The following is a 25,284-nucleotide window of genomic DNA, read 5'->3' on the forward strand; positions in this document are numbered from 1 at the left end:
ATGAATATTAGAGAAATATTGATAATAAAAATCAAATAAAGTGACTGACAAAATAAAAAACAGTTTTAAAAACAAATTAAAATGTTAAAAAGATAAAAAGAAATTTGAATTTTATTAAATATTGGTAGAAAGAATGTCACATTTTTACATATTGTGTATAGAATCAAACTAGAACCTAACACGTCTAAACATGTTGAAAACTTGTCTCACATCTTAGTATAAAAATGGATTATATAGCGAAACGCACGGTGATTAAATATTCGAGTTGAAAAGAGTTGATGGTCTGCAGTATAATATGAGATAGTAAACAAATGGTGTCGTGTTTGTAAATGTGACAGAGATTCATGTACAGATGCACATGTAGGTAGAACATCCACAACCGTTACCAGGCATGAAATTGTTCACCAAGTTCATGATTTCACATTTAAACATCGACGTTTGATTATTAGACATTAAGGTGGTCTTTCATACCAATTTTTTCGACCGTCCTGAACCTCCATGTTTTCACCCTTTTCTTCTTCTTCTTCTTCTTCTTCTTATTTTAAGACTATGTCTTGTGTTTTCAAAGAGGCAGCCTTAGTTGTGACTGCGAGGACCAGCTCTCATACCAGCGCTTTGGTGGTCTTCCAGGCGGTCTACTTGTATTGGGTCTCTCTTCCTTTGCGATTTTCACCAGTCGATCGTTGTTCATTCTATTGACATGATCTCTCCATGCTCTTCTTCTAGTTCTGGCCCATCTCACTATATCCGGAACGTCACACATTCTTCTAATTTCATTGCTCCTTATTCTGTCTCTTAGTGTTTTCCCTGTGATTGAGCGTAATGTCTTCATCTTGGTCGTTCTAAGAATCCGCTTAGTAGTTGCAGTCTCCGCCCTCGTTTCTATGGCGTATGTCATTACTGGTCTGACACAAGTTTTATATATCCGTGTTTTGCTTTCGATACTTAAAAATTTATTCCCCCATATCACGGTTCGAAGGAATCCTGATATCCTCGATGCTGCTGTTGTTTGCGTTTTGACTTCTTGTTTCAAGTTCCTATTGCTCGTGATGTTAACCCCTAAATATTTAAAAGACATAACCTGTTCTACACTTTTATTATAAATTGCCAGTTTGCATCTTCTTGGTTCTCTCGCTATTGTCAAGGATTGTGTCTTTTGTTTCGATATGATCATATTGAATTTTCTTGCAACTGTTTCAAATCTGTGTAGCAGCTTTTGCAGATTATCCTCATCTTCGGATATCACAACCGCGTCATCAGCGTAGCAAACTATCTTAAACTCATGTTTTCCCATTCTGTATCCTCTGCCTGCCGTTTTGACTTCTTTTATGATTTCGTCCATTATAATGTTGAAGAGTATTAGGCTGAGACTATCTCCTTGTCTGATCCCTGTTGATACTGGCATTTTACTGGAGAGTTCGTTGTTTACTCTTACATATGTGCTATTTCCGTTGTTCATGTCCCTAATGATGTCTATTATCCTTTGGTTTACGCCTCGTTTTTTTAGTAGCTGCCAGTATGGCCGTTGGGCGGATTGAATAGCTCAGCGACCATGCTGCCGGTCCCAAGCCCGGATAAAAGAGGAGGGTTGTAAGGCAAGGCTAGCTACCTACCCAATGTAAAACAGCCATTTGCTCAGAGAACGAAGAAAGTAGCCTCGGATAGGACTGATAAAACTTATAACGACCCGGCAAAGTTAAGGAAAAAACGATTTTGGAAGCGACAACAATTGCGAATAGCCACCTGGAATGTTACATCAATTGCTAACAAAGACCAAGAAACCATAATAGAGCTTAAGAAACATAAAATAGACATATGTGCCTTGTCTGAGACGAAAAAGAAAGGAGCTGGCAACTTTAGAATCGCGGAGTATACATTGATATATAATGGGAAACCAAAATATGAAAGAGCAGCATCGGGAATAGGCCTATTAGTGCACGAGAAATACGACAAAAACATAATAGACATAAAGTATATAAGCGACAGACTGCTACAAACCACGTTTAAATTTACAGAAACAACTAAAACCCATATATTAAGCGTGTATGCTCCTGATACGAGTAAAAGTCAAGAAGAAAAAGACTCATTCTATGATGAACTGCAGATCACCATGGATAAGATACCGAAGCAAGACGAAATTATGATACTGGGGAATTTTAATGGAAGGATTGGTAACGAGGTTATTAGTGGAATTAAGAATCGGTTTAACGAAGAAACACTCAACAGCAATGGAGAACAACTCATACAATTCTGTGCACATAATAACTACGCATTAACAACACGTTTTATCCCCATAAACAGCAGCACAAGTATACGTTCGAGAACACAAGAGGACATAAATCGATTATAGACTACATTATTACAAACAGAAATATTCATCCCTCAAAAATATTAGATGTCAGAACATTAACCTCAGTAAACACAGGGACTAACCACCATATGGTGCTAGCCATAATGCGGAACTGCGTACAAAGGAAAACCCAGAACAAACCGAAAGTGACAGAAAAGCTGAACATAGAAAGCCTTAGCGATGACACCACAAAATACCTCTACCAGCAAAGACTAAGGAAGGCAATAAATGAAAACAAGATCTTGAAAGATGATACCGTAGAACTAGCATGGAAAAGATTAAGTACTAATATAAGGACAGCTGCAGAAGAGGCATTAGGCAAACGAAAGGTGAACCTAAACGGAAAGCCCAACACGAAACCATGGTTCACACACGAAATCAAATCACTTGCGGAAGAAAAAAGAAAAGCATATCTTCAATATAGAAGTCAAACAATTACATATGCTGATTACAAAGTCGTGAGGAATAGGACAAATATGGAAATACAAACGATTAAGAGACAATTCTGGGAGAAATACTCATCAGACATGGAAAACGACTTATATGGGGGACAAAAAAAGATCTGGAATATGATAAGGAACATCAAAAGACCAATCAATGAATACATCCACACGAAAACAATAACGTTAAAAGAATGGGAAAGGTATTTCCATGAACTCTACGGTGACATAATAACAAGCCAATCCACAGAACAGAAACAAGAAAATATATCTGGGGAAGGAGAAGACAAAATTGAAGCAACAATGCGCAAGATGAAAAATAGGAAATCACCAGGGCTGGATAACATTAATAACGAGCTTCTTAAATATGGTGGCAATGAATTAATAGACCAAATGCATGTCATGTTCAACAAGATATACGACCAGAGAAAAGTACCAGAGGAATGGAAAGTAAGCATAACGATCCCCGTCTTTAAAAAAGGGGAAAAGAAAGATCCAAATAATTATAGAGGGATGAGCCTCCTAAGCACGACTTCAAAATTACTAACAAAAATTATTGCAGAAGAAATCTCAAGTAGCGGCATGAGCGAAGAACAACAGGGATTTAGACAAAATAGACCCTTTTCACCTCTGCATTTTAGTCTTTACATGACAGTGATGAGTCCGAGACAAATCTCATCGTGGATTAGATTTTTTCCTTGTCTATTCTGATATTATTAAATCTCAACTTTTATCTTGTTAACATAATAGCGAATGAAGAGAAAATATGGGCCGTTGCTTGTCCATCCAATAATAAATTTATTGGCATAGCGTGTAATTTGATTTCTTATTTACTTGCCCTTGTCTAAAAAGCAAATAAAAATTTTACTTCGTTTCCACTAATTTGGATTCTATCAGATTGAAATCTCCGGAGAAATATATTCTATTTTCTCAAGATTATGTCAACGACTTCGGTAAACTTTAATGAACTCTCCCATTTTCTGAAAATGCAACCAATTTATATTTATAGCCGCTTGAATTTTGATCCGTGAACGTGCATTTTGCTAATGAACCTTCAACAGAACGCTTTGATAAAACAACTAATGACTATTCAAAATATAACAGAATTATTCAAACATTGGACCGAATAATTTACGTCGCTTGTATTACGAACTGAATAACTCAAAGGATAAAGCGACTCAAAATTTTACAGAGTTGCGCAAAAGTATAGATTAAAATTATTACTATTCATCCAATAACTTGTAGGTGATGAATAGAATGTAGTGAGTACTGTCAGTAAGATCATCTGCACAGTTGAATAACTTCCCATACAAGAAGAAACAACGGTGCCAAATATGGACCAGACCATCACTGCCAAGGTTGGCCAATGCTTTGTTGCCTTAATTGGGTCATGTGTGCTAGTCATGACTGGGCCAAGCTTGTAAGTTCTTCTTGGTACAATTTATAGTTGATTTAAACATATTTTTATAATTATTGTGAAATCTTCTAATAATCAAAAATAATTAGTAAAAAAAATATTTTCAAACTTTAAGTATTGTTAAAACATTATACTTAGATTAGTATTATCTTAAAAAATTAAAATATAGTTTTGATGACCAAAATCTTAATTACCGCAATTTTAAATTATGACTTTTCTTGAATTACTGGAAGTTTTCCACTGAGTGTCTGTTTTGGTTCAATTCAAGTTGAGGACCTCACCTTCTTTGCTAACGTTGGTCACAATCGGATACATTCGTGTATTTGGTAGAAATGAGAGTGGGAGGTTTTCTTCAAAGAATTTTGGTTAGGGACAACATTAGGCTCGCCAGTCTTGGGCCAAGGTTGAGAAATCACAGGTATGACCAAGGCTGGGTTATCCAGATCTGTCCCAAGTTTGGGTTCCCATTGAATGGCCTTACTTAGGCTCGCCAATCTTGTGCCAAGGCTGAAAAACTACAGGCCCTGCCAATGTTTGGCTGACCAGACTTGGGCCGAGGCTGGTCCGCCTAATCGCGGCTGTCCAGTACTGGCCCAGTTTTGGTCTCTTGTCTATCTCTGGGGGCTCCTTAGTTGAAGATAAAAAATTGGACTTTGGCTCTTATAAATTGTCCCACAATAATGCTGCGGGAATACGAACGATTATAAGGTTAGAAATACCACCCATATAATACATTATGTTGTTAAAGAGAAAAAATTAAGAGACGATGTGACAAGAAAAATTGGGGTTCACTAAATATACTCTTTGAAAATGAAGCCACTTTCTATTTAAACGGAAGATACTTACCTATTTCTTATCTGTTTCTTTCTTCTTTGTTTTTTTCCCAAAGTTCCCTACATTTTGTTAAATCCTTTGTTTATGGTAGCACTTCGTATAGTTGCTTCCATTTATTCTCAGTAGCTTTGTTGATTTCGTCCATCTAAATCTTCGTTGGTCTTCCTCCACTTATGATTCTTATTATTATTTCCTCACTAATCCTTTTCACATGTCCGAACCATTCAAATCCTTTTTCTCCTATTTTATTCTACAGCTTTTGCATTTATTATTTGTATATCTGTTATGTTTTCCAGTAGTTGTGTACGTTTTGAAGCCATATGTTTGTACTACTTTTTATAAATTCAATGATGATCAATAATGATGTTTCCTTCGCGTTAAATAATTTACCTGTGCATGTTATTTGTTTGTCAAAATTACCATCTTCTGCTATCGTTGATCCCAAGTTTTCTATTTGTTTTATTTGCCTACTTCTTATTTTGATCAAGTTCTTATTTGTTCCTATGCTCTTGGTCATTGTTTTAGTTTTATCTATGTTTATGTTATTACTGAATATTTCAAGTGTTTGGTTGTAAAGTTTTTGCTTCGGGGTTTCTTTCGTCTTCTACAAATATGAATACATTATCAGCGTATCATTATTTCCTTATCTCCAGCTTCATCCATTTTTCAATACCAACTTTTTTCAACGGTTTTTATTCCTCTCATGTTCTCATCATTATTTATTTGAAATATTCTTGAAGTTTCTTTTTGTTGTGAAGTACTTTATGTTGTTGCTGTACAAACTTCTAAAGACGTTGATTTATTACTCTCATATCTAATATACTCCATAGGTCTCTTCTATTAATTATATCGAGCTTTTTTTTGATTAATTGAAGGTTTCAATTTGTTTTTTCTTGTATTGCTTTCTCCGACGTCTGTCTCTAAATAGGCTCGAGAAAACCCACACGTGATATGTGAAATTCTCAAAAAATAAATGTATGGGCAAGTATTATCATCAATTTCTACTTGCTCTAGATGTTATTTATATCCTGTTATTTCCAGTCAAACTAAATCAACTAAATGTGTTTCTTCACGTTTTGGCATATAATTGGCAGGCAATATCTCGATGATATCTTTGCAAGACACTGGATTGGACGAAGTGATACAATTGAAGGGCCACCAAGATTCCTAGACTTAACGCAATAAGATTAATGTCTTTGGGGATATATTCAAAATAAAACGGTTATTAATGAGTATCTAAAAACAATATTGCCAAGCTTGCCAAGTAGAAGGAGAACAATTTCAACATTTTCAACTTCTTTGTTTTTAAAAGAATTTCTCCTTATTCTCCATAAGGGAAAGAAATGAGATTTTCAATGACCCTACAGACGACATACCTTTCCATTCAAAAAAAGGAAAGCTGGTTTGTAGTTTTACGCCTTACTGGGTGAACAGTAATCATTTTATTATGGACTTTAGCGCTCTTCTGATCGAACTTCATTTCCATGAAAGGATTGCCCAAAATATTTTCATATCAAGACTTTCTATTCATTCAGTTTTGTGCATTTTTAATAATATTTTATTCAGTTAATTTCGATTATATGACTAATTTCTGCCTCTTTCCAATCCTCTGTTTACATAACATTACGGAAAATTTTGTTTTTTGTCAGATTTAAAAACACGTGAACGGAAAAAGAATTTAATAACTGTAAATACATTTTCACCTGATGTAATTGGTTTATTTTCAATTCATTACTACGGGCTATAAAAAAATCAGTCGTTCAATTAAGCATTTGCTGGAAGCTGACAACGAACAACATTTTTTCGAATTTATTTATTCCAAAAATTATTCGGGGTTACATTGACAGAAAATATATTTAATAATGAAAAGGTTGACCGTGTTAAGAATGAGATGCTTTTTTTGTTATTCCGTTACTCATTGAATATAATTGTTCTTTTGTTATGTTTAAAAAATTTGGTAATTATCTATAAATCATCCCTCACCCCCTATAGACTTGAAGTTGTAGGGGGTAATAAAGAAAAGTGTACTGGACACAAAAAAATGATTTCAGCCGTCGGTCAGCCCTTGTTAAAAAAATAGAGAGGGTTAAGGAAAAAAAATTTGACATTTTCTGAATTAATTCCGTTAATAAATCATAAATTTTATTTGAAAATATAGATATAAACAAAAAATGTGAAAAAAGTGAAAAATATATGAAATTAATTCAGTGTTATTATGAATAATTATAATTGTTAATTGATTTAACCATAAGTAATTATTATTTTATCATAGAAAAATACATATGAAAAAATTGAAAATTCAATAACTATTTTTCATGGTGAAATATTGGTGAAATGGTGAAATGATTATTCAAATTATTTGAGACTACAAGGGTATATTTTGGATTGACTTTAAGGAATCAAGTACAAAAAATTATCGGACAAGATGCGGTAAAAATCAACCGATGACAATGCTACATTTCACAATGCTTCTCTCTCCAAGGCTAATGTACACGTATGTGGCTTCAAATAGATTAAACACCCACAATATATCTCTGATCTGGCCTCGTCCGACTATTCTTTGTTCGCAAATGACGATGAAATTAAACAGGAGGTGTACAAACATTTTTATAGTGGCATAAAGGCTTTGGTCTTAAAAGTGTGTGGAATTGAGAATATTAAAAATATATCGAAAAATGATCATAGTTTTTTTATTTATGACCTTTCTTCCAATGTTAGGCAAAGAACTCATGGACCTCACTATGTAAGTCCAGTAAATTAGTAATTTGCAAATTTTTTTTTACATATTAGGAGAGGTACAAACTTAGTGAATGATATTTGTCAAATATATTTATCAAATAATTTAATAAATACAGATACAGTGAATGAGTAGGCAAAATCCATTTAAAAATATGTTGGGTTGTTTGAGGTCAGTGCCGCAGATTAAAAAGTATTGGCAAATAATTGAAAAAATATCATGGTGAGCGCACAGTTTAAAATTTATTGGTCATTCACAATGATAAACAAAGAAGTTTCATAATACTGTCAGAGAAATTTATAACCGAAAAAAGACCGATACTGGAGGAAGTGTGAGAGATAACTCGATAATTTCGTGATTGAGATAATAGTGGAAGATAATTCCATTATCTATGATTTTGCCGTTGTAGATACGTGGGATATTTCGACTTCATTATCAATAGAATAGAACGTAAACATAAACTACTGTCAGTAGCCCAAAAAAGAAATACATCATGACATCATCAAATTCATGACCAATTCAGTTGTGAAAAACTACGCAGATATGTGGAGCAAAAATATGAATCAAGTTAATCAAACTCAAAAAAATACCACTTAAAGGTTTCGCGATTTCTACATTTTACTCTTTATTTAACTAATTATGAATTTATGTTACTTTATGCACGCACTGTAGATTATCCATCATAAGCAGTCTGCATTTCGTTCACATAAACTCAATTAATCAAAATTATCACATTATCTTTTGGTAATATTCGTGTAAGTTCTGGCTATTTACATTCACTTTGTGAGAGACGGCTCGGTACCCTCTGCATCCTTAATTAGAATAAGGAATACAAACCGTAATGTAGGTCACCCAACATCGAGATAATTTGAAATTCTTGGAAGTTAATTTTCATATATCAATTATATCCATGTCTTAATTGATTATTCAAACAAAATTTATGAATTTCATAAAGATTATTTTAAGAAACGATTTTGTTATACGTATTGTTCGTGAATATTTTGTTGTTTTTGTAACAATTTTTATCCGTGAATATTAACAAATTTATACAATTTATCTAATTCATTCTGACTGTGAGATGCACTAACAAAAACGAAAACAGTAAGTTCCATTCACTTAACCTCGACTGGCGTACTTTACAGCATCCTTCGGGCTTTCAAATATATCCTTTTCCCCTTCTAAAAAACATACCGCTGTATCTATTGAGTCTAGCTTCCATCGCATACTGGAATCACTGGAAACGAATGGCAGATCTAAACGCCAAAGAAACCTCCAACAACTCTTCAGAAATAAAAGGTTATTATATATTATGAATTTTCTTTAATTTCTTATTTCTTAGACCTTTTATATATGTTTAGTTTTATTTCATAATTTTTGAGATAGATAAAAATTTTGATTCTATAACAGAAGGGACCTAAAATCAAGACATTTTATATTATATAATTTTCGGCACAAAAGGACTTTGTGTTGACAGAGAATCTAGAAGCAGCTCAAGTTTAAAATTTTTTTCTTCGCATTACAAGTATTTTTAACTTCATCAGCTAAATAATGATGGGAATACAAAAAGTTCAAGTCAATTCTACAAAAGATGAAATATCAAAACTATAAACCAGTAATAAAAACAAGACCGGTAAAAACGAAAAACGGTACCCACAATACTATAGAGAAAGACTTAAAGAGAAAGAAAAATCAAAGTAAATTAAGAAATAATGTTAACAGAGGATGAAGAGGACGAGGCAAAATGCCCCATGGAAAATGAGGTGCAAGACGAAATAGGAAAGCTCCAGAATGACGGTAGGAGAAGATGGTATAGAACCGGAACTTCTTAATTATGCTGGAGAAAAACTAAATAAACATATTCATCAACTAATAGAGCAGATATGGAAACAAAACAAAATCCCACAACCATGCTAAATATCGCCTACAAAACATTGAAAGAACATGCAGAAAAAGGACTAGGCTTTAGACTAGGAAGATCAACTATCGACGCAATCCATATTCTAGACCAAATAATAGAAAAGACAGTGAAATATAAAAGAGAAATACATATAGTTTTTATTGACTTCAGAAGTGCTGTCGATTCAATAAAAAAAAATAGAAAATAACAGAAGTTCTAGAAAAACAAGGAATTTCAAAAAAAAATTAAGAAAATTAATAGAAATAACACTAGATAAGAGTTACATTAAAGTGAGATTCCAAGGCACAACATTAGAAAAGACACACACAAATAAAGGTGTCAAACAGAGAGACCTAATGTCATCAACGTTATGCAATCTAATATTGGAAGGCATTGTGAGAAATGCAGGATTACAGAAGAGAAACATTATAACAGGCGTAATACAGATAGTAGCATACGCAGATGATGTGACTATCAAATAGACAGAGGGAATTAATAAAGGCGATCAACAAATTAGAAGAAGAAGCGAGCAATTTCGCACTGAAAATAAATGCAGAAAAAACAAAATATATGAAAATAGGGGGAAAACTAGAATAGAAAGAAAATCAACTGTAAACTGACAAATACAATTATGAAACAGTATCGACCTTTAACCATATAGGAATAACGTTGAGACAAACAACCAGAGGATGAAGGAAAGGATACAAAAAGGAAATAATAAGAACTTAAAAGAACCCAGAAAAAAATAATGAGCACTATAACAGGTCCAAACACAACACAGGAGGGAGAAAGAATAGCAGAGAAAAACGAGAAAAATAGAGAAAGAGCTGGAGAAGGAAAACATCGTGATATACATAAAAGCATAAAGACTCAACTGGGTTGGCCATATAATGAGAAGAAAACCAACTGAAATGATCAAAAGAATAACGCAATGGATCCTATTGTGGTCAAGGAGAAGAGGCAGGCCGAGAAAGACTTGGAGAAACGATATAGAGGAGGATATAAGAGCACTCAATATAGAAAACTGGAGAGCAAAATGCCGGAACCGAAAGGAATGGAAAGTAATAGCTCTTATATGAACAACAAGAACTATCATTTAAATCATTCTTAAAAACCATTCACACAAAGATTTACGTCAAAAATTTCACATAAAGTGTATTTTTGTGAAAAAAATTTTTCTACACAATTTTTTTATAAAAAATAGCAATATTTTTAGAGTGAAGCTTTTTAAAAAAAAATGAGTTCTTTGATTCACATTCCTGATGAGAAGTCAAGTACTAACCGTAAGCCACGTTCATCAACCATTGAGCTATCGAAGCTATTTTACATTTGAAATCTCTCTGTGAAAGTCTCATATAAATTGTTTTTCTACATAAAATCGTTATGATATTTGTGAAATCAGGTTAACTAAACTAGAAATATTATTATAGAACGATAAAAATGCGAAACAGAACATTCTGTTTTGCATTCACGCGATATTATTAAATATTTTACAATTTTTACTATTAAGTTTCATGTATCGTCAACAAAGTATGGAAATTTGAAGTTAATAAGTTGATTAAAAGGAAGTTTGATTAATAAGCAAACCAACAGAGTAAGTTGATTAAAATGTAAAAAACAGCTTTCGATGATGCAAATTTTGTAATAAAAAAGCAACACAGTTACGAAGCGATTATGAAAAAGTTGTTTTCTCAAGATGGGTTAACAATATCACTGCTTGAAAAATATTTTAATTGAGAAGCATAAAAACAAAAAATGAATTCTATTTTGATTTTTGGCTAATGAGGAGAATTCACTAAAAGATTGGGATCGAAATAATGGCAAATAATGTTTAGAATTTAAAAAAATTATCTCATGTGGTTTGAAATGAAAATAACCTATAGAATTTATCATTGAGCTTTATTTGATCAATTTTTTGATTCCCCATCCGATATTCATAACGTAGAACAAAATGTTTTGTGTTTCGTTGGAATAAACTGTACGCTTTGACGTTGTCATTTACAAAGATCGCTTAGTTCATTTTGTGGAAGGTTTCACGCAAAAGGACAAATTTAAATTGCTTAAATTCCCGAGTGACATCAATTAGGAAAATGTTTATCTTGAGCTTTTGGTATTATTTCAATCGTAAGATAGAATTTACACTTTTTTATATTTATTATGAGGTGAATTTGAAAATAACCAAATGTTCGTCATTAAAAAAATAGAAGATAATTAGGAACAGAGAGAAAAATAAACAACATATCGACACTAGGATGTATTACGCTGCCGTGAAATAATGAGGCTCTAAATTTATTTGTATTCGAATTAATACATATTTACACATTATCATCTTCTATATATACCCTAACATGCTCCATGAAAACTTTCAATTATTTGAAATAGTGCTGGAAGTGTTCTAATACCAGCTCTGGCAGAACGCGTACCACTTTCTCTTTCAAAGCATCATTGGAATCTTCATGATATTTGCTGTAGATTTCATGTAAGGAAACTGATAGAAATCACACAGTACAAGATACGGCGAATGAAGCGGATTGTGTCAAACTGGGATGTCGAACTTGGCTAGAAACACTTGTATTAATATATTGTTTACACCACCACTACACCAACACTCACAATTACACTGTCTGATCCGCTTTTCGATAAGTTATCGTCTTCAATGGCTGAAGGTAAACTAGTGTGTTAGTCTAGTGGTAGTGTAAACAGTGTGTCAGTATGATTATCACAAACGGTTCCACAAATTCTAATTTAGAAATCCTTGACTTAGAAGAGAACAAATGACTTTTCGTTTCTCAGTTGGGGCTATTTTTTCCTCATTCTTCCACAAAACTCAGCAAGTTTAGCAATGTTTAAAATTAATGATGTTGTTTCATGGTTTTTTCTACAGGAACCCAGTAAAGATACAAATTTCATTGAAGCGAATCAAATCGGTAGAAAAAGTATTTCGATATAAAACGATTGAATTCGCAGATTGTGATATATATAAATGGAAATGTAAATTCAGAGACTGTGAAGTATTGGAGTGACGCAAATCGTCAAATGTTTCCCAAGAGGGCAGGTATATTGTGAAACTACAACTTTGGACGTGTTTTTTGAAAAATAATTCAACTAGTAAGATTTATTTTGAGGTGTTTTGATTTACAATAGAATCTACAGATTATAACTTGTGGATGCTCTCAATTCTAATGACAGAGAAAATCGTATCGAATTTTGTACTTATGTGTAGAAATAATGAAGGACTGCCTCGTTTCTACAGTGAATAATTTTTGACGGCAAAGCAACTTTTTGTTTTAGTGGAAAAGTCAACATAAACAAAGTTCGTATATGGGTTTTGCAAAATCCACATTCAACATTGCACATGAAAGAGACTCACCAAAGATAAACGTATTTTGAGCCTTATCCCGTTCAAAAGCTCATGGATCTTTTTCTTTGTGAAAACAACTGTAACTGGAATAGCGTAAAGTTTGTTGGAAGTTAGTTAAAGAAAGTAAAAAAGAGTTTCCGAATCGATCAGTGACGTACTTAAAGTTGCGAATATAGATTAATAAGATTTTTATGATTTAAACCCACAATATATATAATTCATCATAGTTTTTGACGGAAAAAGAGTTAGCGATAAATATTCAATGGAGAAATTAAATGTGTATATTCACAGTTCTGCGTCGCTAAGAAATCAACAAGTTCTAGTTTAACAGTCATTGATATCCACAATTTTACTATTTGAAGTTGGAGTTTGATTAGATCTTCTTAATTTTTTCTTTACAAAAATCAACATTAATTCTGTGGGGTCCAATAAACAATAACAAGATAGTAACAGAATAATTGTGTGACCTCACTCTTTACAAAGGTTTTAAAAACTATAGTTTTTTTATATCCCTACCTGTTTGCAATCTGAAATTTATACTTATAATAGGAAAATTGTGTGATAATTCAATTCAGTTGGCATGCTTGATAAGAATCCAATGATTAATACTTCTCACAGTTATAATTAATTGGTTCAGTCTATTGAGTATATATTAGTAATCGTTAAAAGCTATCAATTGGGTCGTATGGATAATTTCATTGAAGTCTACGCTGGACGTTTGGTTGTATCCTGGAAGTCAATTTATTTGGATGATATCTTAATCTAATTTTATAGCTTACCGATAAATTGTTCATTTCCACTTGAAGATTACGGGCTATAACATTTTCGACTTGAATTGCTCTAGAATTTTAATATTGGAAATGGCTGCTGATCTTCATAGTAGGACACCGTAGGTTCCAATGAGCTTGAAGATTGCTTTGTAGATCAGTACTTCATTTTTTATAGATAATTGAGGTTATCTCCCAATCAGATAGTATAAATCTATTAGTTCCAAACCTAATTATTTATTCTTGAAAAAATTGTGTTTCCTGCAGGTTAGGCTCTTAACTAGATGCGTAAATAGTTAATTGACATCGTCCCGTTGTGGTAGAGTTCGATTGTTCAGAGCAGTGGAGACCAAATTTTTTTGTACCACGCCCCCTCCTAGGGGGCGTGGTAGAATAAATTCTCCCATGTCCCCCTTAAACTTTAAATTGTATTGGCAATGGGTAAGTTGAAAAAAACCTAGAGTTGTACTGAAAACAAAATATTTATTTTTACTGTCAAAAGATACAAAATTATAAATTTCAATTTAAGTTGAAGGAATACCCACTCGTAGGAGAAAAATAAGTTAGTGAGATGGATGAGCTAGTATTTTCAAGTATGTATACTCTTTGTTGAATTTTAGTAAGAGCTCAACTTAGTCACTGGCAACATCACGTTCGTTCCTGGGATATACTTTGAAGTATTTCATCCAAAATAATAATTTTTTTCAAAGTCATACTTGGCAGAGGAATAATTTTATATTTCCGAATCTTCATGCAATATTTCTAGAAAGGAGTTGACATTGGATGGGTCATTTGATAATTGGTAAACATTACATTTGGGAAGTAGCTCTTGAACTCTTTAGTGAGGTGTTCCGAACGATTTGATAATTGGTTTCTCAAATTTGATTATTCAAAAAAGTCCTTGAGGTGTGCTTCTTCATACATCGACACTACTTTGCTAAAATTTTAATAACTGCAGAGGTTCGCTGATATTTAACGTCTCCAAAGTTACAATTTCTCAATAAACATCATGATGAGTAATTACTAATTATATTTGAGTCTTCTCCTTGCAATTTTAATTCAAGGCTGTTCAACGAATCAAAGGAATCTGACAAATAAGCCAATGTTACTTGAGTACTTGGTTTTTTGCAGTTCACGCCTAGGTAATTTAGGTTCTAATTTTCCAAGAATTTGATTACCTACTTTTTCTCTGAACTCAAATAATAGTGTCAGTGTAGTTCTGTATCAAATAGCAGTGCTTTGTAATAGTTTCCTAGGTCTTTGAAATGAGTTTTAAACAGTCAAGTATCCAATTTACTGTTTTTTTTTATATCAGTCACTAATTTCATACATAAATTTAAGATAGAATTGAATTCTTTTAGGAGTGTTTTGGCTGCCAAGGCTTGACAATGTATAACATCATGAATCTCAGTCACATTAGCATTTTTATCCAACCAAAAACCAAGCGCTGTAGGAACGCCATCTGTACTAAAGCCCATTAGTTTTTCCACGAGAGCTTATATTTGTCAAAAATATGACACTGCTTTCATCGCATAAACAGCTTTGGAGTAGTCACTAACTTCGTAGAAAACTGTAGCTCTTCTTCCATTATTTCGTTTTCCATATATTGACCATATATAATTAACTGTGAACATTTTCTCGTCTAGTTGAATATAGTTAAATAGCAAAAAACGGTGATTGTTTTATTGCATCCATTACCTGGTTTTTTATGTCTTAGATCATATCATCTTCTTCTTCCTGCTGTGTAAAGGCATCATTGCCTGTTTTTCTTCACGTCATTGCTTCTGCTCAGTCACCTGGGAGGTTGTCACTCCATCTTTTCCTAGGTCTTCCAAGGCTTCTTTGTCCTGCTGGTGATTTGTCCCTTGATATTTTCACAATTCGTTCTTCTGTAATGCGGTCAATGTGCTTATTCCATTTTATCTTTCTATCCAGTACCCAGTCATTGATGTTATCTATCCCGCATGTTCGTCTTATGTTTTCACTCCTTTCTCTATCCATTAGTGTTCTTTCCGCTATTCTTCGAACTATAATATAATGCCTATACACAGCAGAAAGAAGATCATATCATCAATGCGACGTTTTATATTGTTGTCTGAAAGTGGTATTTGACATAATTTTTACCTACTGTATGAATTTCCAAGAATAATATCAGCTGCCTGCGGCACGGTTCAACTAGGATCTCACCAATAATATGGTTTTTTTTAGCAACAAGAAGAGCTAGCTCATTTGAAGATTCAAGCACTTTTGCAGAAGTTTGAGAAATAGATCCAGTACTATCCAACTTCATGCGTAAATTTACAGATTTTGGCAGCAAAAAACTACTACTACTACTTTTTCTTGTTAGAATGATCGATAGTAAATGCACTGTTAAATTAGAAATTCCGCATCGAAAATGTGGTGTCAATAAATCGTTTAATTATATTCCTCACCAACTGAGATTTTTTCGAATTTTCAACTAGTATCGCGCTCCCCTGGCAGGCCATCACGCCCTTCAGGGAACCGGGGGTTTAGACTAACTCCTGAACATATGCAGTTACTGTGGGAGAAAGTTACAGGCATTCAATTCATTCTCTTTAATTACCCATTTCTTTAACCAGTTTTTTACCTTATTGAGGTGAGCTGTAGTATATTCGATGGTTTTGGCATATGGTGATTTCTTCTGCAAATGTAGCTGCTAATACGTCGATGCTATTTGGTAGATCAGCCATGAAAAGGAGATGGAGTAGTATTGAATGATTACATTTACAGTCTATTTGTCATATGGGTGTATCTTTAAAGCCATGAAAGTAAATACGTCAGTCTTTTTGTGTGATTATCTGTTATTTTTATTTCTGTTGCGAAAATCATTATTCTCTGTACATAACAATGACTGAACTGTAAAACATTACGTGGAATTTACTCACTTTTCAATTAATGAAGAAGTTATGTCCTAATGTTTGTTCTCATTTATTGAGCTGACCCAGAACCATTTTCGCTACCTCCATGCATTATCATGCACCTTCTCGAAATTCCTTAATCATTTGTAAATAGTACTGTATATGATGCACAATCTCTGGCAATTTTATTATTGTCTTGCTCGTATCTATTTTTTATATTCCAACACAATCAGTTGAAATGCCCCGTAAAGGATTTAAACTATAGTTTGTATGAATCATGAATCTGTTAGGGAATATAACCTCTGACATCTACATCGAACTCGTTTAACTTGGTACTCACAGTATCCTTACTGGAAGAAGAAGAAAATTCAGCGAAAAAAAAAATAATTCTGCCATCTTCAGCGGCGTCCCTTTGTTAAAATAACTTAGTTATATGTATGACATTTTTTTCTAATAATATCTGGCACTGGCTTCATAAAAATTAATTGTTCATTTTATTTAATATCACTTTCTGTTTGATTTCCATTTTATCGTGTTAGGCTCTTATATTCATTCAAAAGAAACCTCTCAGAAATATGAATTGTTATATCTAAACTGTTTAAACTTTCTTATCAACACTTTTTTTTGCTATTTGCTATCTCACTGGTCGTCAAAAAGCTATCACAAACATGCATTTAATAAAATACTGATAAACGTGCCCGACAAACCAAACGAAATATTTTGTTTAGTGCAGATAATGGAACGGCTTCTTGAAATAATCAGCCCACTTTTTTATTTGAACGCACATGTTCTTTGGCAACACTTTTTAGTGAGGTTATTAAATAAAATTTGCGATCGGAATTCTTTAATACTTTTTACAATCATCATTCAAGTAATAATATAAAAAGTAGGTATGTATACCTTCTCTTGATTCCGCAAAGTAATTTTTATCAATCGAAAATATCTAAGGTCTCAAATATGCTATCATCATCAAATTATACTCGTAAGTGAAAAATCGACTATTAAGAAATATATAAGACTAGCTTTAACTCAAAATATGAGGACAGACTTAAATGTTTTTGTCATTTTCGGTAAAGATGATTACATTATAAACATATAAACTGCGCCAAATTGTACATGGCGTTTTGAATAAATTGTTTTCTTGATGCAAGGCAACTCGTAGAGAAAATGAAGACGTGGCTCTATACATTTGGCCACCGAAATCTCCTTGTTTCATTCCATGTGACTATGATCGATCTGGCAGAACCATACACTGCTGCCGTACAAGAATGGTTGAACATTCATAATGTATCAAAAAATAATGTATCAAAAAAACCCAATAATATTTATATCATTATTTTTAAATTTGTACTTTTATAATTATGTACTACATGACATGACATTATATTTAAGTATTTGATTAATAGTTCTTAAGCTTCTATACATCGGCCAAGTCAGGTTATCATTAGAGTTGGCGGTTAGTTGCTTGTCGATTGAGAAGATCAAATTTGTTTTACTTGTTGTTTAATGTCATATTTTTATGATGAACAATATCATATCCAAATTTTAATTTGTATTTAAAAAAATTCAGTAAACAGTAACTCAAATAATAAATTATTTCCACAGTGTATGTAAATAGTCCCTCAACTTCTATGGTTTTGATTCATAGCCTACGCCTTAGTTATAAGTTAACTTGTTAGTTAACAAATGAAAAATATAAGTATTTATATGTTATTTATCAAGTCTTCCAATCCATACGAAACATTTTGCATTAATAAAAGTCGCTCATACTGATAAAACCTTTCAGTAAGAATAACTAGTTTGTGCAATATAAAAGACCTAAGTTCAATGCGATGCCTCGTAAAATATTCAGTTGCTGCTGTTGGAGAATTTCTAAAAGAAAAGATAAAGGAGAACGTGAAGAAGATAACGAGGAAGGTGTTATAATTGTGAAACAAAAACCTCCAGTGGAAAATGAAGAAAAAGACGATAAAGGTAAATAAAAATTTTATATTTTGATAATTATATGCCTATCTGATATTTGCCGAATAATCATGTATCAATAATAGTATTATTTCATGCTTAGAGAACTCTTTCCTATAGAGAAAATTACCACAGGCCCAAGCTTAGTCGGAAGACGTAGAGCTCTGGACCAAGCTTTAAAACCAGGCTTGGCCCAGTCTGAGTTATAACGATGAATCAGTCTCGGTTCCCAATATAGGGCAATGCTTTATGTCAAATATGTTCAATTGCCAAGATTGGCTAATGCCAGGCCCAATTCCCATAATTGTGTTATGCCTAATACTCAGGACTACGCCATGCTTGGTTTTCAGACTGGTACAAGCTTTATTGCCAATACTGACCCCGCTTAACTGCTATCACTGGAACATAATAAAATGCCAATGAGAATATTGATTATATACACATATTAATAGTAAATCTTTTTTTATTGCTAGAATAGTGAGGGAAATTGTATATTTTATTATATTTACAAAGATAGCTATTTCAATTATATAGTGTGAGTTCAATATTTGGAAAGCCCTAATTATCTCGGAGACGGCTTGTACGATATTTAAAAATTTTTGTGTACAAATTTCTTGTGATATGGCCAATATTATGGTGGTATTTATATTGTTGTCAAATCTTTCCTTTTTCCGGAAAAATAATAAACTTTGTTATTTCTAATTGATCACCCTACATATTTTTCTCTTAAGAAATATTTATTAATTAAAATTAAATTAAAAGTATACTTTTAGGTGAGTATGACTGCTATAGTAACAAATTTGACGTTTCAATAAAATATTATTGTTGAAATCACATTGGATCGTTTATCTGAAACAGAACGAATTGATATTTTAATGATATTAGGATATGGTGATAGGCTTAGAAGTCAACAAGAAACGTGTAATATCTTTAATAATTTATATCCTAACCGAAATACCGTAACAAGATCTACTGTCACTAAATTAGTAAGAAAGTTTAATTAAACTGGTTGAGTAAAATATTTATCCGAATCAGGGCGAAGAAAAACTGCATCAACCAAAAAGAAAGATGTTTGTTTCCTGTTGGAAGACGATCCACATTTGAATACTAGACAAATATCCAGGGGACTTGATATTTCGCAAACATCTGTAATAAAAATTTATCTATACAAAGTAATGTTGGTTCAAGAGTTTTCAGATGATATCAGATTATTAAAAGATACGATTACCACAGAGATAAGAATAATTGAGCAGTCAAAAATGTTGCAAAATGTATTGCAAAGTTTTAAAAATCGTACGACTTGTTGTATTGATATAAATGTACAACATTTTGAGCATCTGCTGTAGTCGCTTTCACTGTATGTTTTCTAAAATTCGTAATTTTTCTACTCCAACATGTCACAAACATTTAAAGATTTGTCTTCAGTTGTTGTAGGTTTTCTGCGCAGTGATTTGGATAAATATTTTACTGTTTCATTAAATTTACTGACACTAGTCCTTGTTTCGAGATTTGTATTAGCACATAAATTATTAAAGAATATTCAAATTAAACAATCATAGTCATCTTAATGTATTAGTTTAACTTTGGCGGAGATAACACAAATGTAGCTATAACTCTGAAATTATGGCATTTAGGTATAGAGAATATTACATGAAAAAATTATAAATATCGTACAAACCGAGATAATTTAGGCGTTCTATACATCAAACTCACTATGTATTGATTTATATAATTACTTAGGCCGTGTAATTTCAAAAATAAGCAAACATACATTTCAGTATTCATTCCTGCACTGATGGCCATAAATAATACAATATTATCAATAAAATTAAGATATCATAGATTGAAAAATGAATTGTTTAAGTCAAGAAGAAAGGAGAAGAATGCTTTATTGTCAAATTTGTTCACTATTTGTAAACAAGAACTTGTGAATCACTATGTATACACACGAAAAATACAATAAATAACAATATCACTTTTTACCTTTTAATATGTAGATTGGGAAAATTTTTATATGTAATATACATTGTCAAAATAAATCAAATTCAATGTGATTCAACCAGATAATGAAATTAAATATACGGCAATCACAAAATATGTAATAATTTATCAATTAGATTTCAATTGGTAAATCATTGTGCATTTTTATCGCATTGTATAGGATTGAGCCTTAATTCTGAACGTGGGGTAGGTAGAAAAAGATCATACTGCGCATTCCTAAGTGAATAGCTGTGCAATGATCTTTTAAAAATACTAGAAGCGTGAATACGGATTAGGTAAACAGTCTCAAACATGAATAAAGAAGGAGTAATGAATGTTTGAATCTTCTACTGAATCTCTAGCAGAAGTCCTACTATTTATTCTGGGCAGCTCCCTTTCGTAGTTTGAAGATCCGTTCAATTTGAGCAGTACAACAAGTATATATTTAATATATATTTTATTTATTAAATAACTTTTTCTATTCTTTTTTTGTTTTCACTTTTGCACTATTATGTTGTGAAGAACTAGTGCAGCATCGCATGAACGTTGGTCATTATTAATTTTCAAACATTCATTGATACTACTTTTTGAATTATTATTATTACTATTGTAAGGATCACGAGTCTGCTCCATTAAATTGTTATTTGATTATTCGAACTTTGCTTGTCTGTTTTAGTGTATATTTAAAACTTCTGATTTATACAGGGTGAATCGGGAGGAGCGCACCAAACTCTAGGAGTGTATTATACACGTGAAAATAATGTAAAAAACTCATATGTTCTTATCCGATTTTCATATCTTTTCAAGTTATAGTATATTAACAAATAAACAAATTATCACATAAAAATTTTCTTAGTCACCGGGTTCTTTCAATCAATGTTCAAAAATACCGCCATTGACTTCCTAAACAATTTCTGCTTCGTCTACGAAGAACGTTTTTTGCTCTCCCAATTGATTCATTTCTTTCTTCTTTAATATGGGCTGCAGTATTCTCAATTCGTCTAATTAGTGCGTCCCGTGTGTCCACTTTCTTATCCAGCCCCATAAACAAAAATCTAGTGGTGTGAGGTCTGGAGATCTTGTAGGCCAAATTAATGGGACCTCCACGACCAATCCAACGCCCTGGAAAACGTTCTTCCAAATGTTGCTTGACCTGACGAGAGACATGTGCAGGAGCTCCATCGTGCTGATAGTACATCTGCATTCTAATATTTACCTCTAGTAGACCTTAAAATTTATTTTGTAAAAAATTTAGGTAATTGTCTCCTGTGAGACGATTCTCCAAAATGAAAGGGCCAATTAAATAATTGTCGACCATACCACACCACACGTTTACAGAAAACCGATGTTGAAAATTGCTTTCGACTGTTGCGTGGGACCATACATGATAGTTACAAGTATTATTAATGCCATCACGGGTAAATGTAGCTTCAACTGTAAAGAGTATACAACACGATGATTATTATTTATCCACCAACAAAACTCTATACGGTTAGCGTAATCCTCTAGTGTAGGTGCTGTACTCTGTATGTGATAAGGATATAAGCCTTGTTCGTAAAGTGTGTTTATTACCCTTTTTTGTGGAATTCCAAATTGAGTGTCACTTCTCCGTGAGCTAGTAGCTGCATCTTCTTCTACTAGATGCAGAATATTTTTTACTTCTACCAAACCTTGTCGAGTAGCGTGTTCAGATGATATGTTAGCACTGGTAAACTTACCTGTGTCGCACAATTTGCTAAAAACTCTAATAAATACGTTTTTATCAGGATATCGTTGGTGTGGAAAACGTTGACGATATTCTTCAGCAGCAGCTGTAGCATTTCCATTACAGAAACCATAAACAAACACCATATTTGCATATTCCAAATTTGAATAAGTATCTGGCATTTTGGAATACTAACAATCCCATAAATTCGAAATTAAACGTTCGGTTACACTGAGAGTTCATAAAACCGTCAGAATTATCAAATGCCTTTGAGCCTCGAACATGGCATACTTTGATAATGTTAAAATTCAGATATAAGTGATATAGATGAACATTTTTAATTACTCCATAACTTGAAAACAAATAAAAATCGGATAAGAACGTATGAGTTTTTTTACATTATTTTCACGTGTATAATACACTCATTGAGTTTGGTGCGCTCCTCCCGACTCACCCGTATATTACACGCCACCTTGAAGGTACGCAGTAAACACAGAAACTTTTAGTAGTATTAAAAATTAAGAAAATGTAACCTGAAAACTTATCATGAAAAATACTTTGACTAAATAACTGAAGTTCTGATTGACCTGACACATAATGAACACAAGGATAGCTGGAGATGGAGCGTTGTATGAAAATAACTTTCAAACAGGAGGAGATACGAGTTTCTTGTAGACTATATTTTTTTTTGGTTTTAACAACCAACGTACGGACCTCTCAATAAAGTCTTTTTTCGATATTTTTATTCAGAAACATTTCATCAAGAAATAAAATTGAAATAGGAAAAATGGGGTAGCTGATAATAGTGACAGGAAAAATGGACATTTTACATAAGAAAAGAATTGGTCTTTCTACTGGTTAACTTTCATTCCACTTTATAATTTTATTCTAACATGGATTAGAGATGTTTCCTCAGTATATATCTATAATATATCTTATGGTTCAATGGTGTACGGTAATCATTTTTTAGTTCTTTGAATCCTATTCTCCACGATTTTCTAATAGAGAGAGAGAGAGAGAAATGAGTCAAAAAATTATTGGTAATAGTAATAGGTAAAAATTAGTATATAAGACCATAGCTAAAATTAAACCAGTATGCAGCATGCATGGAATTAAATATTAACATTAGAATGCCATTAAACTGGCAAGTGATTGTGCATTTTTTGCATTGTAAAATATTGAGCCTTTAGTTAATTCTGAACGTGAAGTAGATGGGTAAAAGTCGTGCTCCGCGTTCCTAAGTGGATAGCCGTGTAAAGATCTTTCTGAAATTGGAGAAGATGAATGAGGAAGGAAGAGCCCTGCTGTTTAGTCTGAGTAATTATCTAACTCTTTATAGTTTGAAGTTTCGCTCAAATTGAATCGAACCACAGGTACTCCAGAAGGGAAGGGCATATCGGAGATGCAACTCAATAAGGGCATAATAGACTGTTAAGGAGCTGGATAAGTTCGGTGTCTCTTATGCTTTGATAGTCTTACATAGTAAAAAAAACCCTTGCCATTTATTTAATATTCACCAAAGCAAGAAATTCATCTTCTTCAAGGGTATCATAATAATAACATTCATTTATTAAGCTCAACTTCATTGAAACGACCTATTTTCTCGGGGCCATCCCATTTTATTAGATACTCTATTATAATTTGATTGGCAGTTGAACGATAAAACATTTAATAATGATCTTCCGATAAAATGGTATGACTTTGTACTACATTCTTCTAAAAAATTTGCTCTACACTCTCGGAAATTGTATAAAATTTTTCAGCATCCAATGAATATTTTTCAATATATTACAAAGTTCGTTAATGTGAATATATTGGACGTATTTTTATAAGGTTTCGTACAGAACACATTTTCAGGAATGTCATTTATGGAGCTATATTTTTTTAACTAGATTAGGAACATAAACAGAAACTATTAAATTTAAAATAAAACCTATTTAAACAATGCTCAGTTCACAGAATTATCTCGGTGCAGAGGCTAATTAGCATTTCTAATTTGAATTCATTTTCTTTAAACATTTAACTAAAACAGAGTAATACGAATTTGAACATAGGAATACTCTTATATACGAGGGCGGTTTGACGGTTTGACAGAAAATCTTAAAAATTAATAATACTTTCGTTTCAGTGGTTTTCGCCATTTTAATACGTCAGGTTTCAAAATTTTCTATGAATTTGACAGTTTTAGTACCCATTTAAAGAAAACTGTTCTCGTTGTTAGTAAATAAGATGTCACTTAATGTAATGTTTAAAGGGTTGACAACATTGTGTTTCTCGATACATTCATTCTTTATTCAAAATAATATTTAAAGTGTCGGATAAATTCCACTTGTTTTGAACGCCGCTATTTTTCGTGAGCTTTGGATGACGTCAATTGTCATCTCCAGTATTTGTTTACCTCAAGTTTGACAGCTACTTTATGGATTATAATATCGATAAAAGTCATGGAAAAAGTAAAAACCTTTCTATAGGAATTGTATTGTACCCGAGTGTGAAAACTATATTAGCAGGAAACCCAATTTATATATTTGTATTGTTGCAAAGATTATTTTAATGGTTTTATTCTTTTTACCTCAGCCAATGTAAAATCTTGATTAGATACAAAATATGCAGTCATCATGAATACCAGAATGTCAGAAGAATAATCAGAATCTAAAAACGCTTCACGAACACAAAAATAGAGAGTATTTTTGTTCCAATTATAATCAACACCCTTTTTGGACCTCAATAAATGCAGGACGTGTCATTTGACGTCACTACCAATGATGAGGTCTTTACATAATTTGAATTACGCTCGCTTATTTTGCTCTCTCTAATACTCATTTCATACAATTGAAAACAAATTGAATGAGGAAATAAAGATTTTATGATGATATTGAGACTATAATGTCTTTGGGAAAAAATAATTGAGTGAATTTAAATTACAACTGATGACGATAACTTAGAATATGTAAA

General features: G+C 32.5%; 1 protein-coding gene across 6 annotated transcripts in view; it reads left to right on the top strand.

Annotated features, from left to right (window-relative positions):
• LOC130902461 (cytochrome b5 reductase 4) overlaps positions 1 to 25,284 on the top strand; it is a 264,053-nt gene that overhangs the window by 92,783 nt on the left and 145,986 nt on the right. For 2 of the 6 annotated variants that reach the window (XM_057814623.1, XM_057814625.1), the window contains exon 2: positions 18,469 to 18,656. The exons of 1 other annotated variant lie outside the window; for it this stretch is intronic. In XM_057814623.1, the coding sequence (XP_057670606.1) occupies positions 18,515 to 18,656 (142 nt within the window). In that variant the 5' untranslated portion in view covers positions 18,469 to 18,514. Of the gene's footprint in view, positions 1 to 17,241; positions 17,573 to 18,287; positions 18,657 to 25,284 lie in introns of those variants that run through there. 3 more of the 6 variants (XM_057814624.1, XM_057814627.1, XM_057814626.1) reach the window with 3 other exon arrangements.

Source organism: Diorhabda carinulata, chromosome X (genome assembly GCF_026250575.1).
Source record: "Diorhabda carinulata isolate Delta chromosome X, icDioCari1.1, whole genome shotgun sequence".
NCBI lineage: Eukaryota > Metazoa > Arthropoda > Insecta > Coleoptera > Chrysomelidae > Diorhabda > Diorhabda carinulata.